This window comes from Xenopus tropicalis, chromosome 4, assembly GCF_000004195.4.
Source record: "Xenopus tropicalis strain Nigerian chromosome 4, UCB_Xtro_10.0, whole genome shotgun sequence".
Taxonomy (NCBI): domain Eukaryota; kingdom Metazoa; phylum Chordata; class Amphibia; order Anura; family Pipidae; genus Xenopus; species Xenopus tropicalis.
Window position 1 is genome coordinate 23,449,376 of NC_030680.2, and position 20,159 is coordinate 23,469,534.

A 20,159-nucleotide genomic window follows, 5' to 3' on the forward strand; every position below is an offset into this window, starting at 1 on the left:
CCCACCAGGTTTTTTCCTGGTGTCCCGCTGGCCTTGTCCAACCCATGTCTGGCAAAGGATTCTGGGATTGCCGCAGGAGGTTTGAAAGGACACTATAATAGTAAGGGGGCCCAGTAAGTGTAGGGGCCCAAACCAGGGCAAATGCCCACCCCCCTGGTATATTCTATAGCTGGCACTCATCTGGATGGGGTAACTTTTATAGTTATCCAGCGGGTTTTCTTATCACAAAGGGATTTCTCTGAAGTCCCAGTGCAGTCGCTGGGTACCTAGAATTGTGCTTCCCATTCCATGGGATCAGTCAGAATGATGGATGGCTCTGGCACATTCAGTGGTGGGAACAAACCATTATTCAGCGTGCCCAGCTGCACTCCCCTGGAGCTCAGCATCTGCCAGGCGACTCCACAAGACACAAGAAGCCTCATTACCTTGGAAGGGATTCATGTGCCTCCCGCTATACGAGCTGCACAGCCTCAAAGCCAGAAATAAGAGATTTGCCTTTACTTCAGGAATCTTCTAGGTAGAGAAATGAAAATGATTTATTATATGCTCTACTCCTGTGGCCAACTGAGCACTAGGGACTGCTGGGTAAATGGCACAGATACCACTCGAACATTCAGAGCCTTCAGCTGGCTATTTACAGAGAGATCCTCTCATCTGAACATGGGCACCAAGTGTGCAGATATTTCACCAATTTGACAACCTTGATGCAAAATCAGACTGATCTGATGGGTTTGTCCCCCGGCCAACACAGATGCCAACCTGGATCCAAAGTAATCTGGGGCCATCTTGGCCACGCCTGGTGGTCGGAGGACTTCGAGTGACGATTATAGAATCGTTGCAATCGAGCGGGTACATTAGGTTTTGGGTGTAACAGCAGGAAAGGGACCCATTATTGTGGGAGTCCAGGGGGAAGGGCTTAAATCAGGGAGACTTCCAACAAATGTGAGGGAACTAACATGTCTACTCTCATTCAACTCCCCCCCTGCACTCCCACCCCCCCTTGCCCAGTCACCTGCTGTCAGCAATTTGCACCCAAGTCTTTATCTACCCCACCATTGAAATGTCACCCAAGCAGTCTGACCGAGGGCTGGGGGTGGAGCGGGTGTGCCCAGATCTGAAGGGGCCTATGCAGACCCATTGACAGAGGGACCACAAAACCCTCCTGATGTGGCCCAAAGGGCTTTTCTAACCTGCCCTGAGTAATATCTGGTCAATCCCCACAAAGATTTCTATTGGGCTGCTGTCATTTAAAGCCCCACACAGGGACTGAGACCTATGAGAGTAGGCATGAAAAGTTTTATTAAACACTGATCACTCTCAGAATGCTTTAACGTGAATCATATCTTGTTTAAATACTGTGAGTTGAAGTACAGCAACATTTGTGTAAGCCAATGTGAGCAATCCATTTCTGAAATGCTTATATCTAGTTTATAAAGGATGTAATGTTTCCATATAACTCGCCTACAGTAGTTATCATGCTTTTATCTAACATAGGGCAATTCAATTTACACTGCACTCACATGTCAGAAGGGCAGACACTGAGCTGTTTAGGTGCTTGGTGGTGGAAAAATGCATTTTTTGCATCACCTGTAGAATGAATTTGAAACAATGTCGCCACCTGCTGGACATTTCAGCCAACTGGCTACACTTGGGGGAAAATAAGTTTGTCTGTATCACTAAGGTGATTTAGTAATCATATTCCATATTTCCACAAGGTGGCGCTCTGTACTTGCTTATATAATCTGCTTAACTGACGTTAAATGCAGAGAGGACTAGCCTTCTACTGACACATTTAATGGATCTCATAATTCATTATAATGTGGGTCCTGTCAATATAACTGTGGCTTCAACTACTATATATGTAGGGAGGATAGTAGACTGGGATGAATTAAGTTAGGTACAGGACAGAATAGGCAATAACATCAGATAGTATGGCACTATGCCTGGGGCACCATATCATTCCACCCACAATTAACTGAAAGTTTCTCTGCATTAAAAATCAATTAACCATATTATATATGGGACAGCACAGCCAATACAATAACATGGACTAATCGACTTAGCAGTAATTCCATGTACATTAACTTGGCACATGAAAAAGTTCTACCACATTTTATAAAAAACAATTCATTTCTAAATGTAGAAGCTACTATACTGGGTCCTGCAGCTCTCTAGGCCTCACTTTACATAGAGAATTCTACTTTACCTACAGCACTTTAGGGATTTTAGGGGTATGTTGAATTTATTTCTAGAATGAGCCAATGACAATGATCCTTTCTGTGAAGTAAAAATAAAGATATTTTGTGGTTTTTAGGTTAACTTTGGGTCCTGGCGTTTAATCTGCTGCATGGTTGCTAGGCTCTCGTTGGCCAGACCAACATATGAGAAGAAAATCTAAATGGGAGAATGTCTCAACGGAAAGACTAACAGGGGCATGTAATAAAGGTTGCAAAGTTTGCCCAGGCCTAGTAACTCACTCAGATGCCGGTAAATGCAGCCTGCTTATTGGTTGCTATGGGTTGCTAGACCAGCAGCAAAGTTTACACCTTTTATTACCCCCCAAAACTGTACAGACCCCTTTTATTTACCCTGTAAGCATTACTCTTAGCACTGCAGATGCAAGAGAGAAGCTGTTTATTGAGGTTAAATACACAGAAATGTATACACGAATTCCCATCAGTTCACACAACAACGGCTGATGCCATCACAGCTTCCCTTAATGTACACTGGGGAGTTCATTTAGAAGGAGCCTGTTACCTGGAGTACATGTAGCATACAAATCGGCTCTTGTGCATGCTTGGCTTGTTGCTTGTCTGTAGAGATTTCAGGTTGGTTTACAGCAATGCAGTAAAGGTAGAGCTAGGGGCTTCTAAGGTTTTTGCGGCTGTGGGTGCAGATTTACAGGAAAAAACAAAATCAATTGTTTGTGTTGTGATAATGCTCAGTACCCACTGTATGTGCCGGGGATACGGGGATGATGCTCAGTACCCGCTGTATGTGCCAGGGATACAGGGATGATGCTCAGTACCCGCTGTATGTGCCAGGGATACAGGGATGATGCTCAGTACCCGCTGTATGTGCCGGGGATACAGGGATAATGATCAGTACCCGCTGTATGTGCCGGGGATACAGGGATAATGCTCAGTACCCGCTGTATGTGCCAGGGATACGGGGATAATGCTCAGTACCCGCTGTATGTGCCGGGGATACGGGGATAATGCTCAGTACCCGCTGTATGTGCCGGGGATACGGGGATAATGCTCAGTACCCGCTGTATGTGCCGGGGATACAGGGATAATCCTCAGTACCCGCTGTATGTGCCGGGGATACGGGGATGATGCTCAGTACCCGCTGTATGTGCCGGGGATACGGGGATAATGCTCAGTACCCGCTGTATGTGCCGGGGATACGGGGATAATGCTCAGTACCCGCTGTATGTGCCGGGGATAATCCTCAGTACCCGCTGTATGTGCCGGGGATACGGGGATAATCCTCAGTACCCGCTGTATGTGCCGGGGATACAGGGATGATGCTCAGTACCCGCTGTATGTGCCGGGGATACGGGGATAATGCTCAGTACCCGCTGTATGTGCCGGGGATATAGAGATAATCCTCAGTACCCGCTGTATGTGCCGGGGATACAGGGATGATGCTCAGAACCCGCTGTATGTGCCGGGGATACAGGGATAATGCTCAGTACCCGCTGTATGTGCCGGGGATACAGGGATAATGCTCAGAACCCGCTGTATGTGCCGGGAATAATGCTCAGAACCCGCTGTATGTGCCGTGGATAATGCTCAGTACCCGCTGTATGTGCCGGGGATAATGCTTAGTACCCGCTGTATGTGCCGGGGATACGGGGATAATGCTCAGTACCTGCTGTATGTGCCGGGGATACGGGGATCATGCTCAGTACCCACTGTATGTGCTGGGAAAACGGGGATACTCTCCAGTACCCGCTGTATGTGCCGGGGATACAGGGATAATGCTCAGAACCCGCTGTATGTGCCGGGAATAATGCTCAGTACCCGCTGTATGTGCCGGGGATAAGGGGATGACGCTCAGTACCCACTGTATGTGCCGAGGATAATGTTCAGTACCCGCTGTATGTGCCAGGGATACAGGGATAATGCTCAGTACCCGCTATATGTGCCGGGATAATGCTCAGTACCCGCTGTATGTGCCAGGAATAATGCTCAATACCCGCTGTATGTGCCGGGGATACAGGGATAATGCTCAGTACCCGCTGTATGTGCCAGGGATAATGCTCAATACCCGCTGTATGTGCTGGGGATACAGGGATAGTGCTCAGTACCCACTGTATGTGCCAAAGATACAGGGATAAAGTTCAGTACCAGCTGTATGTGCCGGGGATAATGTTCAGTACCCGCTGTATGTGCCAGGGATGATGCTTAATACCCGCTGTATGTGCCGGGGAGACAGGGATGACGCTCAGTACCCACTGTATGTGCCGGGGAGACAGGGATGACACTCAGTACCCACTGTATGTGCCGGGGATAATGTTCAGTACCTGCTGTATGTGTCAGGGATAATGCTCAGTACCCGCTGTATGTGCCGGGGATACAGGGATGATGCTCAGTACCCACTGTATGTGCCGGGGATACAGGGATAATGCTCAGTACCCACTGTATATGCCGGGGATACAGGGATAATGCTCAGTACCCACTGTATGTGCCAGGGATACAGGGATAATGCTCAGTACCCGCTGTATGTGCCAGGGATACGGGGATAATGCTCAGTACCCACTGTATATGCCGGGGATACAGGGATGATGCTCAGTACCCACTGTATGTGCCGGGGATACAGGGATAATGCTCAGTACCCACTGTATATTCCGGGGATACAGGGATAATGCTCAGTACCCACTGTATGTGCCAGGGATACAGGGTTAATGCTCAGTACCCGCTGTATGTGCCAGGGATACGGGGATAATGCTCAATATCTTTTGAATGCTCTGTACCCCAAGTATCTTCTTTTCATTTATACACATGTCCCCCACTTCCCTGACTCCTACCCCTTCCCACTCGGCATATCTACTCATCCTTGAGTTCAATTATTTGCACGTTATTGGGTAGAAACTCAAAGTATCCAATCAGCATGCACCATTTACTGATCACCTTTTTAAAAACAAACATCCGATTGGTTGCTAGACCCGGGGCGTACGGTGCCACTTTTGTTATATCACTCCCTCTGACTTTCAGATTGCAGCTCTTGCTGTAATTCATTCTAATTGACATTTCTTAATTTTGAACAGGGGCCAAAGGCTGAAAAGCAGGAAGGAACGCTGCGCAAGTGTTAATATTTCCATGTACCGTTCTGCCATTTAGAACAGGAAACCGTAAAGCCTAATCACCCGGAATGTACATGCACTGTATGGCCTGAAGTCTCCCTCTAGCTAATGCTCACTGTAAGGAGTAATTGTTTAACCACAGCACCCAAATGGGCCAACCACCAGATTAATGGAGAACAGTGATGCCAGGAGCTTAATGATAATGCGGATAGCAGGGCTTTCAGCGTGGGATCAAGTGTAAAGGGAACGGATTCAGCTGCCCTGGTTTTATTATGAGAAAGTTGCTCATACGTGCAGCAAGGGCTGTAGAAAAGGGGCCCCTGGCAATGCAGGAAGCCCAGAGTGGGTGTTTGTGGGGCCCACAATACACAGAAGAGATGGGATTAGGGGGCGTCAAACTAATGGGGGTGGACATGCTCTGTTTGGTCTTGGCTCCATTTTATTTGTAATGTTCAACTCTGTTTTAAAGGAGTTGTTCACCTTTTAAATGTAAACACTGGCATTCTGAGACAATTTGCAATTGGCTTTTTATTTTGGAATTTTAACAGCCATCTGGTTGCTAGGGCCTTGTTTACCTTAGCAATCAGGCCCTAGTTAGAATGAGAGAGGAATAGGAGACTTAAAAGAAAGATAAGGAATAAAAAGTAACAATTGTAACCTCTATTTTAACTCAATAGCTGAGTAACATGGGTTACACTGTACTCTCTCACCCAGGGTAGGGATTATACGCTTTACAAAGGCAAGTTACTCATATATACTTTTATTTATTTTTTTTGAAGTTTTTTCCATTGGGCATATTGGGCTATTTTTGGGCTACTTTCAAAGTGGCTTTTGGTTAGTTTAGGCTAGTATAGAACTAACGTTGGCTAATTTGGAAAAATAAATCTGGCAACCCTGACCTGTAGGGATTAAATGCTCTAGGGGCCATTTAACCCTATGGGTCCCTACACAATAATAATAAAATTGTAGCTTCTGTTGACTTCTGTGGCCCCCCCCCTTGGGTAAGTGCTCTCTAAGCTTCCATTCTTTCCAATGATTTGAAGTTTTGGGGGGTTGAGGTTGAGAGCCGTGTGTTCATAGTTCTAGCTGGAGTCTCTGGTTGATCTATTCATTTCTGTGGGGGGATCTTGGTTCATTCCAGTTCTTAGCTAGAAGAAGTCTGGCTGAAGTTATTACATGGAAGACATGTTTTCTCTGATACCTTGGCAACTCCTCCAGTCCATGGGAATAATGCTCGGCCTGGTGTTGCCGCCATTTTGAGTTAATGAATTCCTGTATCTTGTAGATCTGGGTCCAGCTTGGTTGGGCTTTTTGGGCAACTTCACCACTTATGAAGTAAGGCTCCCACTGCTTTACTGTTTCCCCAGCAGATATGGGATTGTTGGGTTTATTTTATTGTGAGTATTGTCTCGAGTATGTCCTTGCAGTCTTCTCCTAAAGGATAAGTAAACATTTAAAATAAATAAATGTCAAACTGATGAGAGTCTATTCTAAGCACTTTTGCAATTTACATTCATTATTTCTTTTATTAAGATTCCAAGTGTTATTATGAATGAAATTTGCTACAAACGCACCACCCGCTGGTCAGTTTCCAACCATGATATTGTCGAGGAAGTTGTCAGAAGAAAGATCTGATCTGCTATTCAGAATGTTTGGGGCCTGGGGGTTTCTGGATAAGGGATCTTTCTATAATATGGCAAAAAATCTGTGCCATGCTAGTAAGCCCTTAGCCTTTACACCTTGTATGAACAAGCTATACTGGCCAGGGATTTTGTCAAGTGAAGAATTGTCAGGACATTTATAAATATCCTCATATATTTACATTTCTATTAGTAAGAGGGTTTATCCCCGCTTGCTCCTCAGACATAAATCAAGTAGTGAACTGAAACACACAGGTGATTTCTTGTTGTCGGGCAGAAGATAACGTTTGTACATATTTTGTCCCGCTGGCAAACAAACACCTGACTTGGTGCTCCCTATTAAAAGTAGCTTCCAGCCAATCCGTACAACAGGCAAAGTGGAGCTTGGTATCAAGTGATGGAGGCAGGTTTGATATCCAGCAGTGCTGCAGGGCTTGTCTACTAACCGCAGAAACAATATTTGATCATTTCTTTTGGAATTGCTGCTGTATCACCAAGATTTGCCCATAGAGGAGTAAGATGCCTCTGGTAGGGAATAACTGCATGCCAACATTGGTTACTCAAAGGACAACACCACAGACTTTGGTAATTATCTGCTTTTGGAGCCTGGCATTTTGGACCGGCGTCAGAATCAGACCAACCAACTTTTTTTCCATAACTCAGGAGAAAAATAGCCCTAGATAATATATTCTACCCTGCACAATGTTTCTTTTTTCAAGTGCTTTATGTAAAATTACCATTAAAAAGTTTTCTTCCTATTCTCATAAAAAGGCGAATCTTAGATTTATGGCTGACCTGGGTGCTGCTTTATATAAAGTACAGCAATCAATTGCACTGAATAAAAACTCAAGGGGGTGGAAAATCCTCCATAAAGCTGCAGCAACTGGCTTCTGGTTTGAGGAGGGGATGTCGGGAGGGAAGCGGAGCAGCCACACGTGGGCTCCGGCACAGTTTAAGTCGCCCTATCGCCTGTTTTTGAGAACAGGAAGAGAATTTATAAAGGTCATTTTATGTAAAGCACCTGAAATAAGTAACAATGTACAGGGTAGATGTATTGTTAGAAGGGTATGGAATGGATTTAGAACTTGATCAGTTTTAGTGTTACTATTCCTTTATGATCTGAAATTGGATAAAGATATGTACTAGTGCATAATAGATGTCTCACCTGTGTAACCCCCTGTTGTGCCCAAACAAGAAATGGGTTTCCAATATAGTTATTCAAAAATTGTGGATTAGCTACAAAGGGTAGGAAGGGTGATAATGAAGGCGAGAGAGAGACTGTGGCGTGCTGTGTGCCCGGCTCTAATTGTAGGGTATAATAAGGGGGTGTCTATTACCGAGAGTAAAAATTGTCTCTCCTGAAGGTACAAAAGAAAAGCCAAAGAAATATTTGGTACAAGAGCCTGGTATAATAAAGGCAGAGCATGAAGTTCCCTATTATTAACCCAGTCTGCACATAATGGAGATTCCAGGCCAGATTGTATGTCTGTATATCTGGGAAATTGATCCCTCCTTGAGCCCTTAGTTGTTGGAATTTATTCCTACTAATCCCAGAATGCTTATCTCCCCTAATAACTGTCTAGAACTCCATAAAATGCAGCCTTTGCTAAGGCCGCCTCCCAGAAGTCCCTAATATAGAGGAAATTAAGTGCAATAGTCAAAGTACATGCTAACAGGGCTGGGGCTAGGGGTAGGCAGTAGAGGCACGTGCCTAGGGTGCAAATGTAATGTTTCTGCAGTGTCCTATTAACCCTGGAAAGCCCACAGCCCAGGGCTCATTTAGTAGTAGGGGCAGCTGTAACATTTTTAAGGGCGCTAAGGGACGGTGCAAGCAGTTTCCTTCTGGCGCCATTTCCTACCTAGCGGGAGGCAGGACGCTCGTTATCGTTCCTCTACAGATGATTACGATGATGATGATGATGATGTTTCCAAAGGGACATCAGCGAGCATTTTGCCACTCGTCCGCCGAGCTTGAAATCATTGTGAAGCAAAAGACGTGCAGTCTCCTAGAGTGCCATTACCCTTCAAGCTCCATTTAGGGGGACTCTGTTTGGCCTTAGCTCAGATTTAACTCTGTTAAAGGAAAACATTGGAATATTAGTCATTCAGGCATAGATCCAAGATCATCTAGGGCAGCAAATTGTCTCCCCAAAACTCACCCTTGGGACAGGAGCACACTGAGCAGATCATCCGTAGATCTACTGTCATCTGCTTTTTTGTTTAGCCCCATTGACAGGCATGGCATGCACCTATGGGCACAGCATCTTTACATGCAGCCCTGGGAATGGCTCCCCTAATCCCCCCTACTGTTTGCACCCCCCCGTGCCCTTCCCCACCCCCTCGTCTTGCAATCCTCTCACCAACCTTCCGCTTCTTTGTGTCCAGCGCAATGGGGACAGGGTGGGATATTCAAATGGCTGTTAAACTCTCCCGTCTAGCCCCCTTTGGAAATATCAGCCACATGCTGCCCCCCGATGCTGCCCTAGGCCCAGGCCTTTGTGGCCTGCCCACAAATCCGGGCCTGACAGTGCCTGATTATAGGGCTATAAAAAACAGCAGAAGACAGTGGATCCACTTTCCTTTGCCTGTGTACAAAATGCATCTGGAGAAAATCTGATGATTTGCTCAGTGTGCCCCTGCCCTAACATTTGGGGCAAGTCAGTTGGGGCTATTGAAACAGCCTGCTAAGTAGACCATGGAATTGTATCAAATTATCGGTTACCTTCTGGGTAGCCTGGCAAGGCATGGGTTCATTTAACAGCCTGGTATAAAGTAAAGATACACATTTGCTGTGTTTATAATGTGAGTGAATGCAGAACTCTCTATTCTACCAGTGATGTTTGTCTCCAGTGTTAATAAAAACACCGCTAAAATGTCAGTGCGTACTTATCTGTAATCCGTGGAGTAACATCCATGAGATCCAATACATTAAATTTGCAGGGGTCCCCAACCTTTCTTACTTGTGAGCCACAGTCAAATGAAAAAAGACTTGGAGAGCAACACAAGCACCATAAACGTCCATGGAGGAGCCAACTAAGGGCTGTGATTAGCTATTAGGTAGCCCCTATGTGGAGTGGCAGCCTACAGAAGGATCTGTAGGCTTGCCACAAGCCAAAAATTCAAAAATAAGCAGTCGCTTTGAGGCCACTGAGAGCAACATCCAAGGGGTTGGAGAGCAACATGTTGCTGTGAGCCACTGGTTGGGGATCACTGCTCTACATTATACTTGAAGTTAATTTAAACGTGAACTACCCCCTGAATAAGTAGAAATGTTCTGCTATGGATTGGATAGATGGACTTTGCACTCACTATAATGAACCAGCACACCTTCTGTATGATAAGTTTAATATGGCAGTATGGCACTAATCTGAACAAGCTCAAGGAGATGGCACCACAAAGGGTATATGAAGCTGGCCATACACGGGCCACTATATGCTGCCAACTCAGCCCCTTCTGACTGAATATGTAGCTCAGCTTGCCCAGCCAGTAAGCAGCCAGGCATGTCTATAAAACTACAAAATCACACTGGACAGGAACCAATGAAACAGGCCATGCTATTCAGCCCCAGTGGCACTGGTATCACTATACAGGAAACCTCAGTGGTGGGATGAGGGATTCCCACAGAGCCCAAGCAATGCTGAGCTAATTATGCACTGCTTGCTCATACAGGGGAGGCTAAAGGCTATCAGATGGAGAGAATGCCGTGTCCCTTACCCAGTGTGACATTTTTGGCAGTGACATCATTGCACGACGTGTAATACTGAGCCAGCCAGACAATGCCCACGATTGCGTATATGAACTCAATCACCAGGATCGCTGAAATACAAAAAGGGGGTTTTAAAAACAGGAATAAATCATGTTATTCTCTATATCACTATGACTCCAATGCTACCGATCGCAGAATCTATACAGCATGCTATACTTCCCTGCCCCACTGCTGACACTCACCCAGGCGCACGTAGAGCACATACTGCATGGAGTCCCGAGGCTCGGTGTATAGGATGCCCCCTCTCATGCTCAGCCAGATAATGGCCATTTCTGCAATCATGCAGCTGAGCAGGATGCCCAGGTACCCCCGACCATGATCTACCAAGTTGAGGGAGCATGTCTCGTGTGGGTTATACGTCAGTCCAAAGAGAACCACAGACAGGATAACAAACCTGCAAAGAGACATTACCGTTATTCTGGTTTTAGAGGATGATGGCACAGGACTTTCAAAGGCAAATCTTTCCCTACCAGGTACTATGCAGCACGAAGAGGAAGATTCCGGGCAGCACCAAATCATCGCTGCCCACAGACCAGCGGCAGCGGAAAACAACAATTCCTGGCATGACGAGCAGCGAGCACCGCGCCACCGCGGCCTGCCATTACTGAGATCCATTAATATAAATAGTCAGAAGACAGCAACATTCATTACCATCTGCAAACAGTTATCCAATAGTAATCCAGTCATATAAAATATGGGTTTATTAACAGCTGTGACCCTCCCAAAGGGAACCATGCCGCCTCCTTTTTAGTGGAAAATGAAACAAAGTGATTATGGCCCATGGGCACAGACTCACACCTCCCACAGTGACACAAGCCTGCTTTTCAAGAATGCCATTAAATGCCACTGCCACTTCCTACAGTTGTTCAAAATAAATATACATTCAGCTCATTTTAAGTGTGGACACAACAAAAAAATCACATATAATTGAGCAACAATGTAATTCATCATAGATTGGAAGCTGGACGGGACAGTACCATGTCCTGCACTGGTTCTACGAGTCTTTGCAAACCAAACATTCAATCTATAAGCACCTTTATATAAGTCAGGTATATAGATATATATATATTTATGTGCCAGTGGTTTAAGAAATTAGTGAACCACATGTGACTTTGTGGCTCTAATGCAAAGGTTCCTTAGGGGGCCCGGGGAAGGGCCAGGTAGGGAGCAATTTGGCAAGTCATATTTTCTGTTCTTGATTCTTCTTCCTAATGGCTATAAAAGGTGAGATTTAGAATGAACACACATTTGATGCCCCAGATATGTTTGGAACGGTTCCTAAATGGATGAAACAACATTTTCATACATCGGTCATATAATTTTGTGTTGCATCTCTGACAAATCCATGCACCCTTTACATAGGCAAAGAATAATGACTATTTGGGAGGCTACAGAGACAAACTGTTATATGTTCCTTCTATTCGTAGCCGTCCCAAAGACTTTACCCTCCTCCCTGAGGACTGATTAAAAAAAAACCCCATTGCCCTAATGTGCCAACAGTGCATATAGTAGTGATGTGTGGGCTTAGCGGGACCAGTGGGACCCATGGGGCAGGTGGGCTAAAGGAAAAACACTACATGGAACGAACTGTGCCCAAGGCTGTCACTGTGCTGCTATCCCTCCCTCCGTCCCCTGCCAAATGCTTATTTATATGCTCGCACTGTCCCCGCCCCTTCCCTTACCTGATTGGGCTGGGTCTGAGTTGGAACAGTTTGGGCTGCAGGTTGACTTTTTGCCCCTATAGGAAACAATATATTCGTATGTAACTTGAGACAAAACACTGCAATATTAGGATCAGTTTCGTTTAAAAAAAATGGGTAAATAAATAGTATGTGCCAGTTAAAAAATGTTTCTAATCTAGTTAGTTAAGAAAAAATATAATCTATAAAGTTCTAGTAGGCAGATGTCTAACATAATGACCAGAACACTACTTCCTTCTTCACAGCTCTCTAAGTCAGTCAGCAACTTATGGGGGGGGGGGGGGGGGCACATGGGACCTAGTTTTATTTTTTCACTAAATTCCTTTAAACCTGGTCTGCCATGAGTCTGAAGTCCTTGTTTCTGGAGGCTCCATCATGGTGTAAGGCGCATCAGTTTTCATCATCCATAGCCATTCTGATTATCTACATATCATGGGACATTCCGCTAGCACTTGTGAGTGGAATGTCTCTGGATTACAATCCCCCAGGGCAGAAATGGAGATTGATGAGCACAAACTGCTATAGCAAAATAAGTGTAAGTTTATATACCAATACGCTACAGGGCACACGTGTAGAATAGAATTTGCAGACATACCTATGCATTGCTGGTTACTATAGAGACAGATACACCTATGTGTTACTGTATGGTATAAGGGCAGATATACATATACAATATATACAATATAAGGAGCAGTAGTACATAGCCATCACTATACAATATAAGGAGCAGTAGTACATAGCCATCACTATACAGTAGTACATAGCCATCACTATACAGTAGTACATAGCCATCACTATACAGTAGTACATAGCCATCACTATACAGTAGTACATAGCCATCACTATACAGTAGTACATAGCCATCACTATACAGTAGTACATAGCCATCACTATACAGTAGTACATAGCCATCACTATACAGTAGTACATAGCTATCACTATACAGTAGTACATAGCCATCACTATACAGTAGTACATAGCCACCACTATACAATATAAGGAGCAGTACTACATAGCCATCACTATACAGTAGTACATAGCCATCACTATACAGTAGTACATAGCCATCACTATACAATATAAGGAGCAGTAGTGCATAGCCATCACTATACAATATAAGGAGCAGTACTACATAGCCATCACTATACAGTAGTACATAGCCATCACTATACAGTAGTACATAGCCATCACTATACAGTAGTACATAGCCATCACTATACAGTAGTACATAGCCATCACTATACAGTAGTGCATAGCCATCACTATACAATATAAGGAGCAGTAGTGCATAGCCATCACTATACAATATAAGGAGCAGTAGTGCATAGCCATCACTATACAATATAAGGAGCAGTAGTGCATAGCCATCACTATACAATATAAGGAGCAGTAGTGCATAGCCATCACTATACAATATAAGGAGCAGTAGTGCATAGCCATCAATATACAATATAAGGAGCAGTAGTGCATAGCCATCACTATACAATATAAGGAGCAGTAGTACATAGCCATCACTATACAATATAAGGAGCAGTAGTGCATAGCCATCACTATACAATATAAGGAGCAGTAGTGCATAGCCATCACTATACAATATAAGGAGCAGTAGTGCATAGCCATCAATATACAATATAAGGAGCAGTAGTGCATAGCCATCACTATACAATATAAGGAGCAGTAGTGCATAGCCATCACTATACAATATAAGGAGCAGTAGTGCATAGCCATCAATATACAATATAAGGAGCAGTAGTGCATAGCCATCAATATACAATATAAGGAGCAGTAGTGCATAGCCATCACTATACAATATAAGGAGCAGTAGTGCATAGCCATCAATATACAATATAAGGAGCAGTAGTGCATAGCCATCACTATACAATATAAGGAGCAGTAGTGCATAGCCATCAATATACAATATAAGGAGCAGTAGTACATAGCCATCACTATACAATATAAAGAGCAGTAGTACATAGCCACCACTATACAATATAAGGAGCAGTAGTACATAGCCACCACTATACAATATAAGGAGCAGTAGTACATAGCCACCACTATACAATATAAGGAGCAGTAGTACATAGCCACCACTATACAGTAGTACATAGCCACCACTATACAATATAAGGAGCAGTAGTACATAGCCATCACTATACAATATAAAGAGCAGTAGTACATAGCCACCACTATACAATATAAGGAGCAGTAGTACATAGCCACCACTATACAGTAGTACATAGCCATCACTATACAATATAAGGAGCAGTAGTACATAGCCACCACTATACAATATAAGGAGCAGTAGTACATAGCCATCACTATACAGTAGTACATAGCCATCACTATACAATATAAGGAGCAGTAGTACATAGCCATCACTATACAGTAGTACATAGCCATCACTATACAGTAGTACATAGCCACCACTATACAATATAAGGAGCAGTAGTACATAGCCACCACTATACAGTAGTACATAGCCATCACTATACAATATAAGGAGCAGTAGTGCATAGCCATCACTATACAGTAGTACATAGCCACCACTATACAATATAAGAAGCAGTAGTGCATAGCCATCACTATACAGTAGTACATAGCCATCACTATACAATATAAGGATCTGTAGTACATAGCCATCACTATACAATATAAGGAGCAGTAGTACATAGCCACCACTATACAGTAGTACATAGCCATCACTATACAATATAAGGATCTGTAGTACATAGCCATCACTATACAATATAAGGAGCAGTAGTACATAGCCATCACTATACAATATAAGAAGCAGTAGTGCATAGCCATCACTATACAGTAGTACATAGCCACCACTATACAATATAAGAAGCAGTAGTACATAGCCATCACTATACAGTAGTACATAGCCATCACTATACAGTAGTACATAGCCACCACTATACAATATAAGAAGCAGTAGTGCATAGCCATCACTATACAGTAGTACATAGCCACCACTATACAATATAAGAAGCAGTAGTACATAGCCATCACTATACAGTAGTACATAGCCACCACTATACAATATAAGAAGCAGTAGTGCATAGCCATCACTATACAGTAGTACATAGCCATCACTATACAGTAGTACATAGCCATCACTATACAATATAAGGAGCAGTAGTACATAGCCATCACTATACAGTAGTACATAGCCATCACTATACAATATAAGGAGCAGTAGTACATAGCCATCAATATACAGTAGTACATAGCCACCACTATACAATATAAGGAGCAGTAGTGCATAGCCACCACTATACAGTAGTACATAGCCATCACTATACAGTAGTACATAGCCATCACTATACAATATAAGGAGCAGTAGTGCATAGCCATCACTATACAGCAGCACATCACTATACAGCAGCACATCACTATACAGCAGCACATCACTATACAGCAGTACATCACTATACAGCAGTACATCACTATACAGCAGCACATCACTATACAGTAGTACATCACTATACAGCAGCACATCACTATACAGTAGTACATCACTATACAGTAGCACATCACTATACAGTAGTACATCACTATAGAAGGCGCAGTATGTATATATAGGCTAGCAGGCAGAAGGAATACACCCCACACATACTCCTGCCAGTGGTGAGGAGAAGCCCAGGCAGCTGCTCACACCCACCCATCACTGTGCATCAGTACAAGGGCCCCACAGGGCTCCCCGGAACGCACCCACTCCTTTCCCGCTCACTCACCTCTCGGGCGATCCATGCCGCCTCGGCTCTCACCCCTTCCTCCCGTGATCCCGGCGCAGCGGCACGTCCACCACCGGGGCGAACCCTGACGTCACTTCCGGAACCTCCTCCTGTACCGGCGGTAACCAAGGCAACTGGTGCGGCCGCAGTGACAGAGCTTGGGTGGGGATGTGCGGGATAGTCGGCTATTGTGAGCGGCCTTGTGTTTCCCACCCGTACAGCGCAGCGCTACAGCCTGTCATGGAGCGGCTTTCCTGCCTCCCACACTTCCCGCCATTCTAACTGCTCGGCCAAACCCTACAGTCCCCCCCGGAGAATCCCTTCTGTCACCGGGCCTGGGCTCTAGGGAGGAATAGGGCTGCTTGTGGGGCGGATACAGGCTCTCATTCTATAGCGCAATGTTACAGCAAGTGCAGGGAGTGATAGGGCTGATAATGACAAGCTATGGGAGCGGCCTCCTTGGGGGGCTCAAACAGCGCTGGGTTATTTGGGAGTATCCTGGCCCCTTCCGAACGCTCTCTCCGTGTAAGGCCGACGGGGCAACCCGCAAGGCTCCTCTGCTGGCCGGAACTTATTGGTCCCCCACATCAGTAGCCCAGTCGCCCCCACCCCATTATACAGGCACTATTGGGGGGCCCCACTGACTGGGCTACCTAATAAATAAAGGGGGGGGGGCTGAACCCGAATTGACTGGAGACCTCTGGGCAAATAGGCGCCAAGATGCCGCCACTGTGCATGAAAGGGGAGCTGTGTGCCCAGAGCCGCTGCTATAATAGCAAAGATACAGCTAACCAGCCTTTCCCGTTAGAGCTTATCAGCGCACAGTATTGGGCTGGGGGTTCTGATAATGTTTTGAAAATGCTATGTGCATAGTGGCAGTACAGCTATGGGATCCCTTATTCGGAAACCGGTTATCCAGAAAGCTCCGAATTATAGAAAGCCCGTCTCCCATAGACTCCATTTTAATCAAACAATTCAGAATTTTAAAACTGATTTTCTTTTTCTCTGTAGTAATAAAACCTTGTAATTGATCCCAACTTAGATATAAATAATCCTTATTGGATGCAAAACAATCACATTTCTACCCCCTACCCTCACTGATAATGGCCCCAGCCTTCCTGCATTGCCAGGCCCCTCTCCCTCTTTATCTAAAGCTGCCCATACATGCTGAGATCTGCCTGCTTGTACGGCAAGGCCGCCATATGAGCGGGTATTTGGCTACCTAGATGGTTGGGCAAGTTGTGCTGGCCCAGTTACTTGGGGAAACCTGTGAGGAGACGAATGTATCCAATTCCTGTTTTGTTCCCCTCATAATGGCATTTTTCATCCGGCCCTGGCCAATACAACAGGCTGGTCCACGTCTTTCTGATTTGATGGGGTTGGGGGATTGGTGGCCAATGCCATTTAGAAGTTATGCAGCCACCTGGACTGGTAGAATCTACAGCCCTTGGCAGGTGGGTACAATTCGACAATATGCCAGGATAGGGGCCTATCTGGAGCTCTGTGTGTTTCTCTGTGTTTCTTCCATCCAGACCTCATTCATCAGCAGCAATTGATTCTCTCCCTCCTTCATCCCTTCGGGAGAACTAGGAATCCCCACTGGATGCAGCATCTGTCTGCCCTGAATTAGAATGCATTTGTGGCCAATCTGTAAGCGCAAGAGTGAATGCACCACCTGCACTTTATTCCCACCAAGGCTGGTTCTACGGACCCCCCCAGCCTGAGCAGAGAGCTATGGATGCAAATAGACAATGACTTGATGCAGGTGCTGCTTTTGTGTAACGGGTCCAGGTTCACCGCGTGTTCCAATCGCATCCTTTAAATCCTGGGAACATTACCTCTGAATAAACAGAAGCACCCATTCTTGCACCCTCCTTTGCAGTGTTGCATTTTGGAGTGATTTATAGAATGAATTTGGTTCTTGACCTGCAAACATCCTAAAGCTGAACCTGCATGCTGGGATACCCTTGCTTGGCGAGTTAATCTTTGGCTGCCAGCATGCTGGGCCAACTTAGGCTGATCTGACCCACAGCAGGCCTAAGAGATTTGTCAGGCAAGGACTGCATCAGTGTGCCTATGTGGTCCCTCCCGACCTGCTGTATCATATCAGTAGGGCAAGCTGGAGAGGCCAATTCATCGGCTTTTATTGGCCCATGTAAGGCCAGCTGTACTGTTAGACATTTCAGGATACCTCCCTTTTTCAGGTGTACAAGATTACAATGCCAGTGCACATCAACAGAGGAGAACTAACCCCCCCAGCTGTCATTTTAGTTACTCCGACCCCTTTAAAGTTCCTCCTTCCCCTTGTATACTGCACCAGTCACTTCCCTGGGCAACCTTGCTCCTGTCTTTGGCTATCTGGTGACTGCCAAAGGGGCCGGTAGCAGCTGCAATTGATCATTGCTTTATGTTGCCCTGGGGAGGGCTGTTTGGGCTTTTGTGCATTTACAATACAAGTTCCAATGTTGAATCTCTGTTCCAGACATGTTTCCAGTACCAGATCAGCAAAAGTGGAGCAATGGAGCAGTGTTTACAGCCACCATGTTTAGCAATTTTCCTGTTTTTGGCTCCCTGGCTGATTGGCCTCCAAGAGCAAGCTTGAAATCAATTTTAACTGTGCATGATTGTGGGCCTCCACCCCAAAATATATTTTCTGCACAATCTGCCTGTTCCTAGGGACCATCTTTATTTAACTGTCGGCTCTCTCGCTGCTTTTTTACAACTTTACTCACTGATGCAGATTCTCCTTCTTAAAGTTTGTCTCTTCTGGGTACCATTTGCTACTGTAGGGTAATAAAAATTGTCCGTTCTTTGTACACAGCACAGCCAGAGCTTTGAGCCGGCCATATGCAGTGCAGTGTAGTCGGGCAGTTTGGGCTGGGCCAAAACTCAGCCTGCCAGATATGCTTATTTAACAGTGTGGCTTTGGGAAATCCTGGAGTTTTGGGGGGTTGTAGTCAACAAAAACTGACTGGTGATTGGTTGTACACTTCTACGATACACACTGTACATAATGAGGCCCTGTAGAATGGCTTTCACCTTTTACCCTGCTGCAAAGAAAGATGAATGATACGCTTGTCAGCTTCATAAATGCCCCTCAGTCAGTTCCTCAGTGTACTGAGGGCTTTCCCTTAGATCTTATGGAGCCAGTGAGATCCCGTGCAGCTCTGGGTGCTATTTCTGCTTAAAGCTGAACTCTTCCTGCTGTTTTACAAACCATAAACACCCGTTTTCCTTTTATGAGGAGGTGAGCAGGAATCTTGATGCTGGAATGGCAGTCAATGTAATATACTCGGATTTTGCTGAAGCGTTTGATACAGTACCTCACAGAACGTTAATGATCAAATTGAGGAATATTGGCCTAGAACATAATATTTGTAATTGGATAGAGAACTGGCTGAAGGATAGATTACAAAGAGTGGTGGTAAATGGAACATTTTCTAATTGGACCAGTGTCGTTAGTGGAGTACCGCAGGGGTTAGTCCTTGGTCTTTGCTTTTTAACTTGTTTATTAATGACCTGGAGGTGGGCATAGAGAGTTCTCTTTCTATTTTTGCTGACGACATTAAATTGTGCAAAACTATAAGTTCCATGCAGGATGCTGCCGCTTGCAGAGCGATTTGACAAAATTGGAAAACTGGGCAGCAAACTGGAAAATGAGGTTCTATGTGGACAAGTGCAAAGTTATGCACTTTGGTAGAAATAATATAAACGCGAACTATCTACTGAATGGTAGTTTGTTGGGGGGATCCTTAATGGAGAAGGATCTTTGTAGATAACAAGTTGTCTAATTCCAGGCAGTGTCATTCTGTGGCTACTAAAGCAAATAAAGTGCTGTCTTGTATAAAAAAGGATGAAAACATAATTTTGCCTCTTTATAGGCCCCTGGTAAGGCCTCACCTTGAGTATGGGGGGCAGTTTTGGGCTCCAGTCCTTAAGAAGGATATTAATGAGCTGGAGAGAGTGCAGAGACTGCAACTAAACTGGTAAAGGGGATGGAAG

The 20,159-nt window shown here is 44.9% G+C and overlaps 2 protein-coding genes across 2 annotated transcripts in view; both read right to left on the bottom strand.

Annotated features, from left to right (window-relative positions):
• dagla (diacylglycerol lipase, alpha) overlaps positions 1–17,068 on the bottom strand; it is a 105,877-nt gene extending 88,809 nt beyond the window's left edge. The window contains exon 1 of the mRNA XM_004913408.2: positions 16,158–17,068. The gene's annotated coding sequence lies outside the window, so the exon portion shown is untranslated. The remainder of the gene's footprint in view (positions 1–16,157) is intronic.
• LOC116410312 (sn1-specific diacylglycerol lipase alpha-like) lies at positions 5,841–11,763 on the bottom strand. The gene is made up of 5 exons (XM_031900545.1): positions 11,188–11,763; positions 10,900–11,111; positions 10,666–10,767; positions 8,811–9,024; positions 5,841–6,745 (listed from the first exon to the last, which is right to left on the bottom strand). The coding sequence occupies exons 1-4, from the start codon at positions 11,280–11,282 to the stop codon at positions 9,008–9,010; spliced, it is 426 nt and encodes a 141-aa protein (XP_031756405.1). The 5' UTR covers positions 11,283–11,763; the 3' UTR covers positions 5,841–6,745; positions 8,811–9,007.
• Positions 17,069–20,159: the final 3,091 nt, after the last annotated feature.